Source organism: Aspergillus ibericus, assembly GCF_003184845.1.
Source record: "Aspergillus ibericus CBS 121593 unplaced genomic scaffold BO80scaffold_51, whole genome shotgun sequence".
In the NCBI taxonomy this organism is placed as follows: Eukaryota; Fungi; Ascomycota; class Eurotiomycetes; order Eurotiales; family Aspergillaceae; genus Aspergillus; species Aspergillus ibericus.
Window position 1 is genome coordinate 200864 of NW_020292149.1, and position 16501 is coordinate 217364.

Here is a 16501-nt window from a genome sequence, read left to right on the forward strand (position 1 = left end):
CACAACACCTTCATGATGACAGCAGAACCGAAGGTCCTCCGGAAGGACCAGCTCGAAGTCAGCTTGCACAATGAGAAGAAGCTCATCAAGGAGGGGGCGATCAAAGATGACAATCCCCTCGATCTGAGCGAGCCGTTTCGCGAGCTCTGCAATGCCTGTCGTAAGGGGGATCTCAAAGTTTGTCAAGAGAAGATCACAGAAGGAGTCAATATTAACGCCCGCGATCCCTATGACTACACCCCCTTGATTCTGGTGAGTGTCCCATTGTGGAAAGCGTGGCGTTGGGCGGCATTGTGACCGGAATCCTACCTAGGCGAGTCTCTGTGGTCATTACGAGGTGGTGCAGTTGCTGCTCGAGTCTGGTGCTCTATGCGAGCGTGACACATTCCAGGGTGAGAGGTACGCCGTCATTCCAATTGCTGCATGATCTCGGTGCAGGTTACTCACTAATGGGTGGTGTTAGATGTCTATATAATGCATTAAACGACCGTATACGAAACTTGCTACTCGAATATGATTACTCGAAATCAACAGATCCTCTTCAGCCTCTTGCGGCGCATATAACTTCACTGCTTACTCGTGAAACCCCGAAGACATCAGATATTGTGGTCACGGCAGCTGATGAATCGCTGTATCTCCACAAGTTCATCTTGGCCGCACGGTCGCCATACTTCCACAGCAAGTTGGAACCTGCCCCGGAGACGTCAACATGGCGGCTCCCCAACACTATTCCCCCAGAGGCGTTTGGAACCGCAATCAAATATCTATATTTCGGAGAGGCCCCTCGTGATCTGCGAAGCGGACCTGGCACGGGATTTACTGAGTCGGAGGTGTTTGCGGGCATCGACAAGATCGCCAAGCATCTGGAAATCAACACGCTTGTGGACAGTATCCTTGACAGTGGAGATAGGAGACTTGCCAGACAAAGGCGCACGATGGAAGTCGCCAAGGGAAGGGACCAGCTAGAGCAGTGGTTCCGAGCAAATGTGCTCAAGCACAAGGTGACAGTGGAGACCTCGAAGGCCGACGAAGTCAAGTGGGACAGGGACAATGCCATCTTCGCCGATGTTTTGCTCCAAGCGGACGAACTCCCGGAAGACGTCGAGGCTGAGCAGGTGGACGGGGCCGATTCTGGATTCAGCGACCCGCGTGTACCGATGTCGACGCTCTTCCCCTGTCATCGGGCGATGCTGCTGCGGTCGGAGTTCTTCCAGACGATGTTTGCCTCCTCGTTCCGTGAAGCCCATATGAAGGACCACCTGAACGTCATTAACGTGAACTGCTCCCCGGACGTCCTGGAGATCGTGCTCACCTTCCTTTATACGGAGCGGGCGGACTTTCCGCTCGACATCGCGGTCGATGTTCTCTTCGCGTCGGATATGCTGTTCATCGAAAAGCTCAAGACAAAGGCCGCGATTGTGATCAGCACACTCGGCAGCGGCAACATGTCGCAGGCGGAAGCTGCAAGGACCCGAGGTACCAAGGAGGAAGATGACTTGGACATCTACGCGATCATCCGAGCTGCATGGTTGACGCGCGTGCAGCGACTGGAGGAGTTTGCTGCGCGATACCTTGCATATCGGCTGGAAGCACACATCGATTCGCCCGAATTCGCCGAGCTGATCCAAGAGTCTGCGTCTCGGATCCAGTCTCGACAGGAGACCGACTCGATTGAGCTGTTGGATGATATCCGGTTCTATCTGGGCGAGCGATTCCGGCTGCGGTTTGACGATGCAGGTATCGAGGAAATGATGGAGGATGCCACGCAGCCGGCTGCTGGTGTCGAGACCAACGGCGACGTTGACAAGGTCACAGAGGGGGTGGAGACGATGCGGCTTTCGACAGAGCGCTCTACGCCCGGGCAGGCAGCGTCGAAGGGAGCGGAGCAGGCGGTCATCCGGACCTTGGACGGCGAAATCGTGGTGGACGAGTTCGACCAAGATGCGCTGAACTACCAGATCCTGATGGACAAGCTCGATCAGATTCTGGAGAATTTGAACCTGGACGCCTAGTCTGGTTGACCAGGGTGACGATTGACGACCGAATATACATGGGAGAACTACGGAGTATATACAGATAGAGTGGCTAATGTTAGACTACGGTATATGACTTCATCTATCTCACATTCAATGGGAAACATCTTGCAAGCGCATCTACGGGGTGCCTGCGTTGCGACCACCCCTATCCTCCATACATCCAAAGCAAACCACACACCACACCACGCAACCCATGCATCCCCTACAACACCACAAGAGATCTTACACCAGACTCCCACCATCCCACGCTCCAACCATCCATCCTCCGAACCGCCCCGACAATCCCAAATAAAGTTCCTCGCCGTCCCGCCTAGTCACTATCTCCTCCGTAAGTGCTACATAGTAGACACTCCCCTCCCGCGGTTGCGGTACGGCGCACCGCATGGTACGGTACCGTCCCTTTCCCCCAAGAATAGCCCACCCAGGGCTACATACATAACCAGGATGTCCAATCCTCCCTGTCACACCACGCCACCAGTACATTGGACCCCGGTACACTACCTCCTCCTCCTCCTCCACCACCCCAGCGAGCCGCCGCATCACCAGTGCTACGGGCAAGAAACTTCGCACTAGATGGGTTGAGGTGTCTGTGCTCGACCGTTTTTACTTTTACTCAAACTTACGGGGGTGGTTTGGTCGTATGGAAAGTTACAGGCGCTTGTGCTGTGGGCTGAATGGATTGATTGGGTGGGTTGGGTTTGAGTTTGGTTTGGGGGTGGATTGGTATGGATTGAACTGGGAAAATATGATATTAGAAATTAAGAAAAAAAGAAAGGAAGAAAGGAACATGGGAAATGAGAAATAGAAAAAGAAAAGAAAAGAAAAGGTGATTGATTCTGAGACAGCATGGACTTGCATACCATAAGTTTGTCTGTATGTAGGTGAATAGGTGTGTGTAGTGGGTATGGAAGAAAGAGAGGTTTCAAACCCGACTATGGACTGATTGAACAAACGGACCCGATGGACTGGGATACACCTGGTTCATGGTCTGGACTAGGAAGATGAGTAATGGTCATTCGATGGCATTCGACTCCGTACGCAATACGCACATAGGCCTTGTTTTTTTTTTTTTTCCGGGGGAAAATGGTTGGAAGTATCCAACCGCCCATGTTGGGGTCTATTATAAGACGTGGTGGTATATTCGGGAATGTGATGGGATGGCGCATATGTAGCCTGTATCTGTATGGAGTGTCTGTGCCTGATGCTCATTCGGCATTTGGACTACCACTGCCGGGATGGAGGAAACCGGACGGAAGGATTCTCGGTGAACACAAGCTGCATGGCAAGAGGGAGATCATCGTGATCTCCCGCATCCCACGCAGGTTTTTGTGACTGGCTTGGGATGTGGACGGATGACTTCCAGTGCATCCATCCATCCATGGACTGGCACCGGCACAGGCCCAAGCGCAGCCGACGCAACCAGTCAGCGACGAGGCTGCAGAGGCCAGACGATCGACCGGACTGATTGGTGATCCGAGCCCCCTTCTTTTTTCTCCTGGTGCGTTTCTTTGCTTGACGGTCGGGCATTTCCGTGGCGGATCGGGGCTTTTTCCTGCCAATCGGTCCGATCCAGCCATGTTGGGCGTCAACTCGATGCCAGAGATGAGGGATGATAGGAGGATTGCCGTTGCGCCCATTCCAACCCGCAGGTTCCTTGCCACGACGACTGTGTTCTTCTGCATAGGATTACTGGGTAGATCGACATCGCCATGGCCTCGATCGGGTGTGCGGGGATACCGCACTGATTGGTGCATTATTCGGCGAGCTGAGCGCCGTTGAAAACTGGAACTTGCAGCATGATTTCATCATTTCTAACTGAACCCACAGATTGACAGAATACCCTCAAAAGTCGAACAAGAACGGAGTCGCCGGACTCGCGGAGGGCAACCAACCACCAAGTGGAGGCGGGATTTCTCTCCCCTGAGGGGCTCCAGCTTTTCTCCTCCACTCAACATCCACTCGGGATACGGTGTACTCCTGCTCCCTCCACCCCACTAGCACTAGCTTACTTGTGTTAATGTAGGGTAAATCATGAGGCCAGTGACACGGTAGTATCTCCTCGGCGCTTCGCCTTCGCCAGTCCCCCTCGCCCCTGCCCCTCGAAGCCAACGTGGCTATCCTTCCAACCTTTCCCAGTGCCCACCACACCAATTAGCCCATTCGCGCTGACGGCGGATGATCTGTCGTGGCATGGCTGATCGGCTACGCGGTGGAAGCCCTAATCCTCCTCCCAGGCCTGCTGGCCAGCCAGAGCGTCTCCCAGGGGTTTCACGACGACGACCATGGCGCCACCTGGAACCTAATACCGGGGACTATGGTGACTGGTGACCTCGTTTCCGAATTCCCGGGTCATGGTCCAGGATGGACTTCCTTCTGCGAAATATTTCCCCTCTTAGGCCTAGACTACGCACCCTACAATAGCATCGAATTTGCCACAGGAGGCGGGACTCAAGCCCATCAAGACAAGGTTAATCAAGGCCAACGGCCCCCAGTGCATCATCGATCGATAAGCGAAGGATTTTTAGCACGAGGGAGGGGAAAGGGCGGAGCCGAGCATCAGCATCGGGGCCGATAGATTATTGTCCATCTTGGTACACAACTCCGGCACTATGGCACGGCTGACAAGATTCAGACGCGCGTAAGCAGCCCTGCCCAGTGCTTACAAACTCGGTGTTGAGCGGCGATGACACCGTTACTGTCTGGATTCAGGATTGTCATATGTCCTCCTCTGTATCCCGGAGGATAGCTATCGACACGTATCAGGGATGGGATCACAGACCCTGAATTAATGCAGGAAACCCGGTCGATCAAGACAGCGTGATTTCATGCAGCGCAGCAGCAAGTAACCGATTCTAGCCGTACCTGCACTGTCCGAACAAACAATCACCATACATCTCAGACAAAGGCAAAGTAAGTCCGGAGTAACTATCTCCACCCGAATCCATCTATCCAATATCATCTATCATCTATCACCTCGGCGCTCCAGCCAGCCAGCCATCCATCTGCGGGGTTCAGGATCGCCCTACATAGTACATCCTATGTAACTAGTCCAGCAATCACAAACCCGCATTCTGCAGATTGATGCAGACCCAAAAAACGGTAAACAGCGGTCAGAGGCTGAAACGAACCCAGCTGCACCACCCAGTCACAGTCATCGCTGCCATCTGACTAACCATGAGTCATTCTGCTCTATGCTATGGGATTGGTCGGCGAGTCTCATCTATCACGGAGTACGGGGATCCATATGCGCTGGAGTTCTGCAGAGGATGGATGGATGGATGGATGCAGGTGAGATGCGCGCGGTGTCGTCGATATGTTATTGGATAGTGGGCAGTCAGATGACTTTAGGTGTCTTGTGATGTGTGATGTGTTGGATGATCATGGCGCTTAGTATCTGGTGATGGGTCAGATACTACTTGTAGATTGTTACTGGATATGCTGTATAGAATGTAGTTACCACAGACCAATAGATCACTATGAGACTCATTGATAGTAACAGGAACATAGTAGAGACATAACTTTAAACACACCTACCCATTCCATACCCATACCAATAGCAACAGCAACAGCAAATAGCATAAACTTAGTGCTGACAGTTAACAATCCCAAGCACTACTAGTCCCCGACATCCCATCCATCCCAACCTAGCTCAACCACGGAACCACCTCACGCTCGGTGACATTCCGAACAAGCTTGCATCATACCTTCTCCCTCCTCGCCTCCCATAATTGAGCCATCCACGTACATCCATCAAATCCAATAATTAGTACTCCGTAAATCCAACACACCCAATATTCAGCCTACAAACAAATCAACTCCCACCATACAAACCCATCCTCCCATCCCAAATGCCCAAGAGTTCTCCGTAAGTAACTAGCCATCGGCACTGACTAAGAAATCATAAATTGACACCGTCGATCCTTCGGCACCGCCAATACGATCATAGTACGGCATCCGGTCCAGCCCCACCAACCTCCAACGCTAACTGCCCTTAGCGCGCGGCCATAGCACTTCTTCTGGTGTGGTTCTGGGTCTTCTATGGGGCGGGGCTAGGCTGGTTAGGGGATGGTGTTTGGGCTGCCAGGCCGGAGATCTGGTGGGTATAATGCACCGGTGGGGTTAGTGTGGTATGGTATGGTATTGGTGTATTTTATTACGGAGGAGATGATTGTGTATTGCGTTGATGGGGTTGGGGTGGTTATGTAGTAAATGGGTTTAAATTGATATATGAAAGAATAGAAAAATGTTATTGAGGTATTGTGTGAAAAATGGCCTTTCCAAAAAGTCCCAGGATGAAGGATGAAGGAATTAATTCATCTCCCCTACCACGGACAAAGTAGTACTACTAACTATGGATAGTCCAGGGTATGTGGATACTTCCTTCGGAACGAACACTCAGATCGGAAAAGACAGCCAGTTACCACCGTCCAGTGATCATAAAAGTACGGAGTATAGGTACTATGTACCTAGGTACGAGACAAAGAAACAAGATGATTATATTCCATCCTAACTGTCTCGGGATTTATAGCGCAAGCGAACGGACCAATAGGCTTCGAGGTAAGTAATCTGGGATGGAATATAGCTTGGTTGGGGGGTATATGTGCTCTATTATAACTGTCTCTCATACTTCTTTCCATGCTCGTGCTCAGAGAGTAGAGTGTGAGTATATCTATGATCAATCCATCTACTGGGTATGAGTGATGAAGAGGAAGAAATATCAACTTGGATTGTATCATTGTACCGTGAATCATCTGTGCCTAGCATTCAACAAATCAGCATCCGTCAGGGACCACCATCGGAAAGTTACTTCAGGGAGCCAATGATATGACCCCGCCGTTAGGTTTAGGTTTGATTGACGTGGTCGGTGGCTGTCACTGGCGAGGGAAAATGGGATTGTGGATGGTGCTGCAAGTTCCTGTTAAGGCTGTTGTGTTTGCTGTGTTACTGTAAATGTTGGTGGTATGAATGTGTAGAGTGGCTGAGTGAAATAGGTTGGTGTTGGTTCTTGATTTCATTGAAAAAGCTCATTCAGTCTATGTTATCCTTATATCATGTAACTTAGTAAGTATCGTTGTGATGATACTTTGTCTGGTGACATGCTTCAACTCTGAAATGGACAGCTTCACTGGAGCATCGGTTATTCTAGAAGAGTAAAATTATCCTTTATCAACCGAATTGACGGCTTATATATATTTTGCTGACACAGTGAATCGGTCATGTTCATACATTCAAAAGAATGTTCAATTCTGACATACACCGCACATGTATATATATGTACTGTATCGATATACTGCACAACATATACTCACACTCTTTTACAAAACAGTTATAATTCAGCTGAAGTACCCACAACATAACCATTACCTGGAGGAATCACCTAATCCTCCCAATCCTGAGACAGACTGCTAGAATCCTCCATCCTTCATCGGACTTGAGGTGGCAAGACAGCCGTGGATTGGCACCAAGGATATCCAATGACGAGGACTACTGTCTCGGCAAGTTCCACTGTCTTTTGCCACAAAGTAGGTGAGGGATTAAGGAATGAGAAGCTGGAGGCGAAGTCAAGTGCTAGTGGAAGGATGTGAGTGGAAGAAGGAAGCGTAGTTTCTGCTGGTACGATTCGAGATATCACTTAGAATCGAGGCTATGCTGTGAGTACAGACTACAGAAGTGAAGATTGGTGACAAGCATACTGAGCTGTGCTAAGCTTGACTTGGTTGACCTGCCAGACATAGCATTCAACCAAATAAACTTCCCTCTGACAGGAGGACCACTTAATGCTCATAGCACATCAGCTGAGAAGAAGGAAACACAGCATCATGAATATACCTACTTCACATCCCACACCTATCTGCATTTAAAACTACACAAACCAACCACATGCTCATTCAAGCCCAGCACAAGCTCAACCCATCAACCTCGGCAATCTCGCCACTTACACGTTCTAGAACCCATCTAGCCACGAGATCCATACCATCTACACAGTATAGTCCTACCAAAATAGTCCATCTAATCCCTAGTCCACCGCACCACGCACACGCAGCACCCACAGATCTCATCTCCGAATCTCCATCCCCATCTCCATCACCACCACCACAACAACAATAGTATCCATCCATCTATCTCCAACACGCCCTCCGAAATCCTTTCTCGGTCTCCCTCCCTACACAGTCTAGCCTCATCCCATGCCAAACCACTCCATCATAAAACCCAGGAGCACTAGTTTCTCCCAAGTCTCATCCAAATTACCCTCCTCGTGCCGCGGAGAAAAAAAGAAGTGGGAAGTTAGGACCATCTCCATCTGGCTTCCACGCGCGCGCCCCACCCAGCCCTAGCCCATCGCATGGTATTAGATTACTACTACTCCATATGTAGATAGTATCCATCTAATAGTAGTTAATATGGATTGATGCTAGGTACAGCCTACCGCTGAACGGAAAGCCGAGCATGGCATGGCGGGGACCCGCCGACCGAGTCCGGTGAGTGGGGATACTGTGTATAGGTGGGGACTTGTACGGGTGTCTAATCAGTAATCTCCGGTGGGTGGGTACGGGATTGGACTAGAGGGTATGTGGTTAGTTTGGGGGGGATGTACCGAGGTTCTTCCAGCTGCGTAGGCTAGGGTGGTTTATTGTGTTGTGTTTTGTGTCTAGGTGGTGAGGGATGGGATGGTATGGGACGGGTGTACTTAGTACTCCGTATGGAGTACTGTGTAGGGTTGTAGTAGGTATGTATGTATGTATGTATGTAGGTGTACTGTAGATGTACATAGAGGAGGTAGGTATGTGTATTAGGAAGGTCGAGACGAGATGCGAGTCATGCAGCTAAGTACTCGAGTAGGAACAGTATACCAAGTATCAACAGTGACATCCCATGTGTCAATCACTAACCGACTTATTCTATCTACCGCTGAGTATACGACTCGGCTAAGCATGCCATGACTCGGCTACCCTGGGTGCCTTCCATGGCACCCCGAGTGGCCTCATGGCTCATACGTTATACTAGGCAGAGATATTAATTTACTCGGTGGGAACCAACGATCTAGGGACGGACCCGTTCACATGTCTCCAACGCTGACCGTCTGTTCAGGTCCAGTGCAGTAGATAGGGTACGGTATAATGTTGGTTGCTTTTTCCTCAGAAGCAACAAACATCAAGTGATCACGATCATGACGCTGCCTCGAATCAGCTGGAAGCCCATTGTTGCTATGTATAAATGATCGCCCCGGACAGATGGTATGGAAAGTACCCGAGATTACGTCGAGACGGGCGGATTGCGCCGCCAGCCGCCCAGCCTCTTTCGTGTTTGACTTTGGCGTGTGGCTGTCATGTGAAAATCCCCCCAATGCGTACGCAATCTCCAACAAAAGGAAAATATCTCCTGGCCTAGTCAAGCACCAACTCTAACTCAAACACATCATCCCACCGCTGCTGGCTGGCGAGCGGCAAAAGTCTCCTCGGTAACACGGTATCCAGCCCGTACGGCACACGGCGTCACGCTAGTAAGATACCAAGCGGCTTGTCATCAGCAAGCGTCACGATAGTGCATCGGCTTTGGTGCCAAACTCGGGAAGGGCCGACCGCAGCTGCAGGCGGAGCCGACGTCTGCCACGTGAAATGACCAGGGTCCAGACTCCAGGGAGGCCGCTAGGACCGCCTCTAACCCCAATGGGGTTTGGAGTGTCCGACGCCCGCTCCAGCAGTTCTTAGCGAAAGGGGGTCGTCGGTCGGCCGGCATCTTGTTCAGGGGCCGACCGGCTAAGCCCAACACGGCCGAGGGCTTTCCAGCGCGCATCGCCCAGCATCACTCCGCCCAGACCAAAGTCACGCATCCACGCAGCCACGCATCCCTACCTACGTACATCACTGCAGCAAGCCAGCAACAAGAAAGGAAAAATGGGCGCTTCATTCCGATACCAATCGCCAGATTCGGGTCCGGTCTGTTCTTTCATTCCTAATACCCTAACTCCGTCGGATCGGTTCCAAGCCTCCACTGCTATGAGGCACAATTGACCCCTGGCTGCCTGGCTGCCTGGCATGCGAGCTTGCGACTGTTCGTTCCCCACGAACCCACGGCGTCCCTAGTTTAGTTCCCTGATGACGATCTGCGCTCGACGCCTGGACTAACCATCGTGGCGTTCGGGGAAGATGCTAGTTCTAGACAAGTTGATACCCGTCGTTTTGCCGGTTGCTTGAGAGAAAGTAGCTTCCTCTCCAATCACAAGCTCGGGCGACCCCAATCATGATCCATGACATCTGTCACTCCCTTCAACTGCCGGGTTCTAGATCTTGCCTCTTCCAGGCTCAGCAAGGGAGTGCGATCGATGGACGACCGACGGCGCGGCGACGTGGAAAGTGGACTGTAGCACGGCGGGGCCAGGGTTGGACCCAGTCAGTATGGGCTGATTCCCTGAAAGCTCTTCTCTCAGTTCCTGAACGCGGGACGAGATGGTCCTGCATGATGGCGTCCATGCGTCAGAGTCTTGGAAGTTGGCACAAAGCAGCCCGTCTGCAGATGCTGGGCGATCAACCGTCTTGGTCAAGCACCGCCATCCTGTCATGTGCAACCCCGACCGGGGGGTAAAGAATACGAGATACGAAGTCCGGTCGCATGAGCCAGGAAATGAAGCCCAGCCAAAAGCAAAAAGGGGAGGAGGGCATGGATGGATGGCCTCAGGCAGACCACGATCGCGTCCACTCGTGGCTCTTTGAAACCGGCTCAAGTGTTTCGATGCCTGAGTTTGATCGACGACTCTTGCCGCCCGCCTATCCTTCGGTACCGCAACTGTGACCTCGACCGCGATAAATGAAACAGACGAGGTCGGTGGTTATTGGTTAGTGGCTGGGCGGGTGGTGCCGCCTGTCCATGTTTGCTTCTGGGGGACAGGATGGATCGACATGCGAGGCGCAACTTGACTTTCTGATGCCATGGTTGTTTGGCACATCGGTGTACGTTACGTTACGTATATCCCGCGACGACTCGCACAGAAGGCAAACCAGGACGACTCCGTGCGTGAGATAAGAATCCAAAATAGCAACCGGGTACGGCGTCGTCAGGAATGGCATAGACTCCGACACAACCCTGTTCGGAATCAATAGTTTCGAGAACAATCATCTAATAATCATCCATGATCCATCCGTGTCCGACGGCATGCTCCGGTCGGACTTCTATTATTAATGTGGTCAGGGGGCAGCCCCGATTATTGATACCCGCGGCTAAGCGACTTGCGGTAGAATGTCCGACGACTATTGGGGCGGTCAAATCTGGAGCGTTGGAGAGCGTTGGATGATCGGCGCGCGCATCATTGTCAATCTTTATCAAGATTCAAGAGTTTATCTCGGAATCTCCCCGTCGTCCTGGTCGGCACATTGCTTTGCCGAGCTGGACCGCTGGGTCGCTTGGTCTGGGTGGGTTGCACTATTACTCAGACTAGTTATTCTCGGTGGCATTATGACTTATGAACGCTAGGGGGCGACCGCCATGAATCACTATCGAGGGACTATCTCCTACTTCGTACGAAGTACTATAGGAGGTAGCATCATGATTATCTCCTGATGGTGTGGTTGGCATGTCTGCCCGCATGGATCGTTGTTCAATCAGACTTTCCGGTTGCACCTATACGAAGCCATCCAAACTCATTTTTGGGCGCCGCCAGTCCATCACCACGTCGTGGAAGACCCCTCGAAAAAGTAAAAACAAACGACGCTGTACGCATCCAGCCTGCGAAGTCAAAAAATGCGACACCACCAGGTGTTGACTTGGCGTGCTGCACTGCCTGCACTGTAACTCAAGAATGCGACCGCGCCGATTCCCCCAGTTCCCCCTGCCCCCAGTTACCGTCGGATGGAATCAACCTTAACCCCCTCCCTTTCCCATTTTCACCGGCCCCGAACATGGGTTTCGTTCGTCGAGATCTCCCTTTTGGGCGACGATGTGCTCGTTTAAGCTCAGGCGATTTTCCCGACAGCGCGCGTCTAAGCGAAAGGCTATCTACTCTAACTTTCCCCCCGAGATGTGATACCGTTGCCACTGCCGACACCCATCGATCATCATCGTATCTAGACTAGCTGGCTGTCCGCTGTCGTATGCACCCCCCCCCCCATCCGATGGAGTTCATGCTTTGGAAGCCAAACCATCCCTGAGGAATTCGATGATCCAAACATCAGGGCAACTGCGGAACAGCCAACACGTATGCCTGCCCACTCTTTGTTTTCCTGGGTCGGTTCGGGGGGTCGTTCTGGAACCTCCCACGCAAAATGTCTGATCCGCACTGTCCGAAGGGTGATCGCCGGCCTGTCTCGCGGTACTTCCGAGGAAGTGGATCGAGTCATGGCCGTGGCAGAGGACTCTGGAACCCCTCGTATACTAATTTTCGACTATGTCAGTCGAAACTCATCGCATTACCTAAGTGCCTGTTGCTGCCATCCCACCGGTGCTGGTTTCATGATGCGCATTCCGTCTGGTTAGCTGAAACTCAATCACTGCCTATGGCGGGGGACTGTCTCAGAGACCAGAGCCCAAAGACTGCTTTGCGCTGCGCTGTTGTCTCTCTGACTCTCTCGTGGTCGCGGGCAAGACTCGGCGGTTGGAACACGCAATCCCACTCCCTCTCGAGTCAGAGTCAGAGACAGTTTCCCGTTGGTTCCGCAGCGCTGCCTACACTGGACTACAGCATCGACCGTGGAATGCAATGGATCGCAAGGATCCTCGACTTAGATTAGACAATATCGAGATGATACTAGGGATCGCAATCTGGAGCTACTACACCGGAGAGCCTCCCAAACCCACGGATTCTCAAGGACTAGCCATGTGAACCTGGGACCGCGGCAAAACCCAGCTGCCTGGACCGGACGAGGAGATTAATTACTGTGGCCAGGTCATCTAATATGCTACGAGAGGCAATCTAATAGAAGTAGGCTATATGGGCCGGAAGGATGGAGATGCTGACCAGCCACGCCAGTGACTAAGACCCAAGGCCACAGGGCTCATGCCTTCTGCGCAGGAGCCGACGGATGAGGGGCTGAGGCCTGGTCTAATTGGTCGACGAGCGGGGAGGGAAGGAGCTTCGCTACCACGAGACACTTTAGCCGTCTCGTTTATTAAAGTTTGGGGCCACTGGGGAATCGCACATGGAACTGGGTCAGGTTGGTTTATTGGCGCCTACGCGGTGGCCCTTGGCCTTGGCCTTGGCTTTACAGCTTTCTCCTTGGAGGAGAACAGATGCCTCCCCAGTGGACTAGGGCAGGGATCCAGGATCCCGTTACCTCCCAATCTACATAGGACGTACCAAACTACCAATGACCATAACCGACGTGACTACGACCAGCCGATCATTTAATTTATCTTGCAGCAGCCGATGTCTTGGACAGCGTGTGGGCTAATTGACTAAGGATGATGTAATCCGGCGTCGCCGACAGTTGGCAGTGGCTCTGGGGCCCGGTGGCAGGTTGATCATCCTGGCCTCCATTGTTCCTCTTCACTAACCCCGGGCGCATTACCGCTTTGGGGGCTTTTCGGGCCCAGTTGGCAGCACCTCAGGCACGCTTCCGGTAATCGGCTGGGCGGTGTGGCCCGCCGCTATTCTGCTGATCCTCATCGGAAGAATTTCGAACAAAGACTGGCATTTGGGGACGCGAGAAAAAGCAATAATGCGAAGAAAGTGTGAAGTTTGTCCCAAAAGGCCTCAAAATTCAAGACACGCCAGACAGACACCGTACCTACATCCAGCATAGCCCCCCCCCCCCAACGAGGTTGTGAAACCATCCCGAGGATTTAAGAATGATGCTCAATATCGGAAAGATCGCTTCCGACGACGGGATGACTGATCTCGGATCCCAGAGCTGCACTGGAATGCACTGATGATCGCCAACTACTACGGAGCACTATCCATCAGTCGTCTCCATAACCCTGTCGGGCTTCGTGTGCCACTCCCGGCCGAGGCATCTCGTCTCGTGCCCAGCACACTCCAGTACAGAGAGGAAACCCGGCTACGAGTCTGTGAGGACCTCCCGAGAATCAAACTCTCGCCTCGCCTCGCGGTGGAAGCTTTTTAGTTTCACATCAGCCGTCAAGGACCCATGATCTGACGGTCGATCCCAATGGCAGAGAAATTGGCAGGGAATCCCACGCCTGGTGCGCCTGGGCTGGCTGCCCTTTCGGCAGTTGGCTTCGGTGGTGACTCGTCCGCCCGCGCTGGATGCGGCGGCAGCGGAGAAGGATGACGATGATGCACCATGCGGCCCGTATGTGGAGGAAGAAGCAAAAGCGCTGGGAGAGCGACGCAGTATATCCGGTTTTCAGACAAAGTCAATTGTCGCTTTGTCCTTAGGCATCGCCCTCCAGCAAACGCCGGGGTCGACGTCATTGACCAGTCACAATATCCAGAGCCGTACTGCATGCCACCTGCAGCATCCGCAGCATGGGTGATCAATCAGGGGAGATTTTTTTCCCTCCCCGGCCCTGGGGGCAAGGCTAGGCCAGTCAGTTATCGCATGCATGTACTTGCCAGTAGGATGCAGTGACGATGCATTTCCCCATGACCTTTCTGGCCCTCCCGTTGGTCAGTGGTTTTCTCCGTGGCTGCAAAAGCCAGTCACTGCCCAACAAAATCTAAACCGCCCCGAAAAATAAAATAAATAAAATGAAAACAAACAAATAAAAACAAACATGATCCATCTCCAGACCTCCCATCTCCGGATACCCTGAGGCTAGCATAGCGGCCGCCAGTCTGGTCGATCGCAACCACCCGACTCCGGGCGTCCATTGTACATAACCCTCATTATACCGAATCCCTCAGCATGGAGTGAGGCTGACCGGCTCCATTCTGGCTGACTTGGGGTTAGTCAGCGACATCCTTTGCTTTTCTGAGTGGATTCTTCTCGATTCTTGTTGGCTGTCAGCGCCACGATAATCTCCGGCTCTCTCCTCACACTAATTCCCTTGGCCCCTCCGAGCGAAGGCAGGCCAGGCTAGAAATCGTTCAGAGATTCCTTTCCTGGAGACAGGGGCTAGGCTGTGTCGGGCTAGCATCGCGTCGACCAGGAGCTGCCATCCGCGCATCGTGCCGCGACTCCGTCAGCCGGCCCCAAGGGCTTGGTCGCGAGGGATGGTCATCACGGAGACATTTCCCATCCCAGCAACCCCGCGAGTCATGCCTCCTGATCTAGTGTAGGGGGGATGGGCGACTATCTACGGAGACCTCCTCCGTCCGGTGTCATAGACTCCTAGTGGGTGTACTATTATTGTGTTGCGACGTGCTGGTCTGTGGTTCCGACCACGCACGCCGGGGGGCTCCCCAGGACAAAGGATCTCCGGATGCCAATGCCGTGGGCTTGATTGTTTTCCCCAACGGGATGTTTAATCGACCGCTAGAATCCGGAAGAATGGGGATAGAAAGGGAGACCAACCAGGGTTGAGATCTGAGAGAAGATTGGAGCCCCTCTCCTCCTCGTCCCCTCAAACCAGTGATCTGAGCCATGCCGGGCCAGGGTTGAGGGGGCTTAGGAACACGGACAAGTCCCGGGAGGGAACCAGATTGTTAGAGGGTACCTTAGGCAGCCATTTGCCAGGATCTACGGAGTAGGGGGGAGGACAGAGCTGGAAGATGAGATCAGGTTCTCAGCGCAGGTGTGATCGTGCGGCAACGATCAACCGTTTATGGGGCCTGGGATCGTTGTGACAGGTAAAACCAGGACGGAGCCAACCTTGGTTCCACTCCGACAAAGATCGGCTGCTGGCGTACTACGACGAGTCGACGACGGGGTGTGTATCTACTAATCCTAGTCAGTAGTCATCAAAATCCGGCCGGTGGACGGACGCTCTCCCTGATTAATGGGGATCGATGATTGCTTCGCGGCAGGCGCATGATGGAGAAAGGAAAGGTGTCCGTGGATCTGCACTAGCGCCAGACTTCCTGTAGCCGAGCCCCGAAAGTACCGTTGGATGGCTCCATCCGTCAGTCCATCGGCCGATCTGGGTGAGCGAGCGTGTGCCTTTCGTACGACGCAGTTACGTATGTTGCTTTGCTTTGCTTTTGCTTTTCCGTCGGGGGTTCATTGTTGGTCGTGAGGATTCAAAAGGATACTTTCCTTGATGGTCTAGAGCAGTGGGGGCAAACCGAGGATCGGGATCTCTCGCGCGCTTCCTCTCTCCTTGGTCTCTTCTATGTATAAGCCCTGAAGAGGATCGACTGGGTGACCTCGTTTCTTTTACCTCGTCTCAGTGGGATCTACCATCCGGTTACTTCATTCCTGCCGTCGTCCACGGTAACCCTCAAGTCTCCCAGGGTTAAGGTGGTCTGGGGACTCGGGAGAGGAGGGGGGAAAAGGTTAGGGTGTGGATGGCGGAGGAGGCGCACGTTGTTTTAGCTCTCGTTGAGCCTACCTAAAAGGATCATAGCTAATGGCAAATCATGCCGGCTAAGTGTTCAGTCACTGAGTGTTTGGGAGTCTTTGGGGAGGGGGGGG

General features: G+C 52.6%; 4 protein-coding genes across 4 annotated transcripts; 3 read left to right on the forward strand and 1 right to left on the reverse strand.

Moving 5' to 3' along the window:
- Positions 1 to 15: 15 nt before the first annotated feature.
- BO80DRAFT_365255 (ankyrin repeat and BTB/POZ domain protein) lies at positions 16 to 2012 on the forward strand (the record flags this gene model as incomplete). Its single annotated transcript, XM_025716187.1, has 3 exons — positions 16 to 252; positions 314 to 399; positions 464 to 2012. The coding sequence occupies 3 exons, from the start codon at positions 16 to 18 to the stop codon at positions 2010 to 2012; spliced, it is 1872 nt and encodes a 623-aa protein (XP_025571249.1).
- Positions 2013 to 2940: 928 nt separating this feature from the next.
- Positions 2941 to 4070, reverse strand: BO80DRAFT_215250 (uncharacterized protein). The gene is made up of 2 exons (XM_025714341.1): positions 3086 to 4070; positions 2941 to 3024 (listed from the first exon to the last, which is right to left on the reverse strand). Exon 1 carries the CDS (start codon positions 3788 to 3790, stop codon positions 3242 to 3244), a length of 549 nt encoding a protein of 182 aa, XP_025571250.1. The 5' UTR covers positions 3791 to 4070; the 3' UTR covers positions 2941 to 3024; positions 3086 to 3241.
- A 7276-nt stretch (positions 4071 to 11346) lies between these two features.
- On the forward strand, positions 11347 to 12137 carry BO80DRAFT_215516 (uncharacterized protein). The gene has a single exon (XM_025714344.1). It carries the CDS (start codon positions 11591 to 11593, stop codon positions 12101 to 12103), a length of 513 nt encoding a protein of 170 aa, XP_025571251.1. The 5' UTR covers positions 11347 to 11590; the 3' UTR covers positions 12104 to 12137.
- Positions 12138 to 12505: 368 nt separating this feature from the next.
- On the forward strand, positions 12506 to 13182 carry BO80DRAFT_428751 (uncharacterized protein). Its single transcript, XM_025720312.1, has one exon. The coding sequence runs from the start codon at positions 12524 to 12526 to the stop codon at positions 12755 to 12757; it is 234 nt and encodes a 77-aa protein (XP_025571252.1). The 5' UTR covers positions 12506 to 12523; the 3' UTR covers positions 12758 to 13182.
- The last annotated feature ends 3319 nt before the right edge of the window (positions 13183 to 16501 follow it).

Bases quoted from the DNA above. Each gene is read 5' to 3' on its own strand.
- BO80DRAFT_215250 (XM_025714341.1), bottom strand. From the start codon at position 3,790: ATGCACCAATCAGTGCGGTATCCCCGCACACCCGATCGAGGCCATGGC.
- BO80DRAFT_215516 (XM_025714344.1), top strand. From the start codon at position 11,591: ATGGTGTGGTTGGCATGTCTGCCCGCATGGATCGTTGTTCAATCAGAC.
- BO80DRAFT_428751 (XM_025720312.1), top strand. From the start codon at position 12,524: ATGGCGGGGGACTGTCTCAGAGACCAGAGCCCAAAGACTGCTTTGCGC.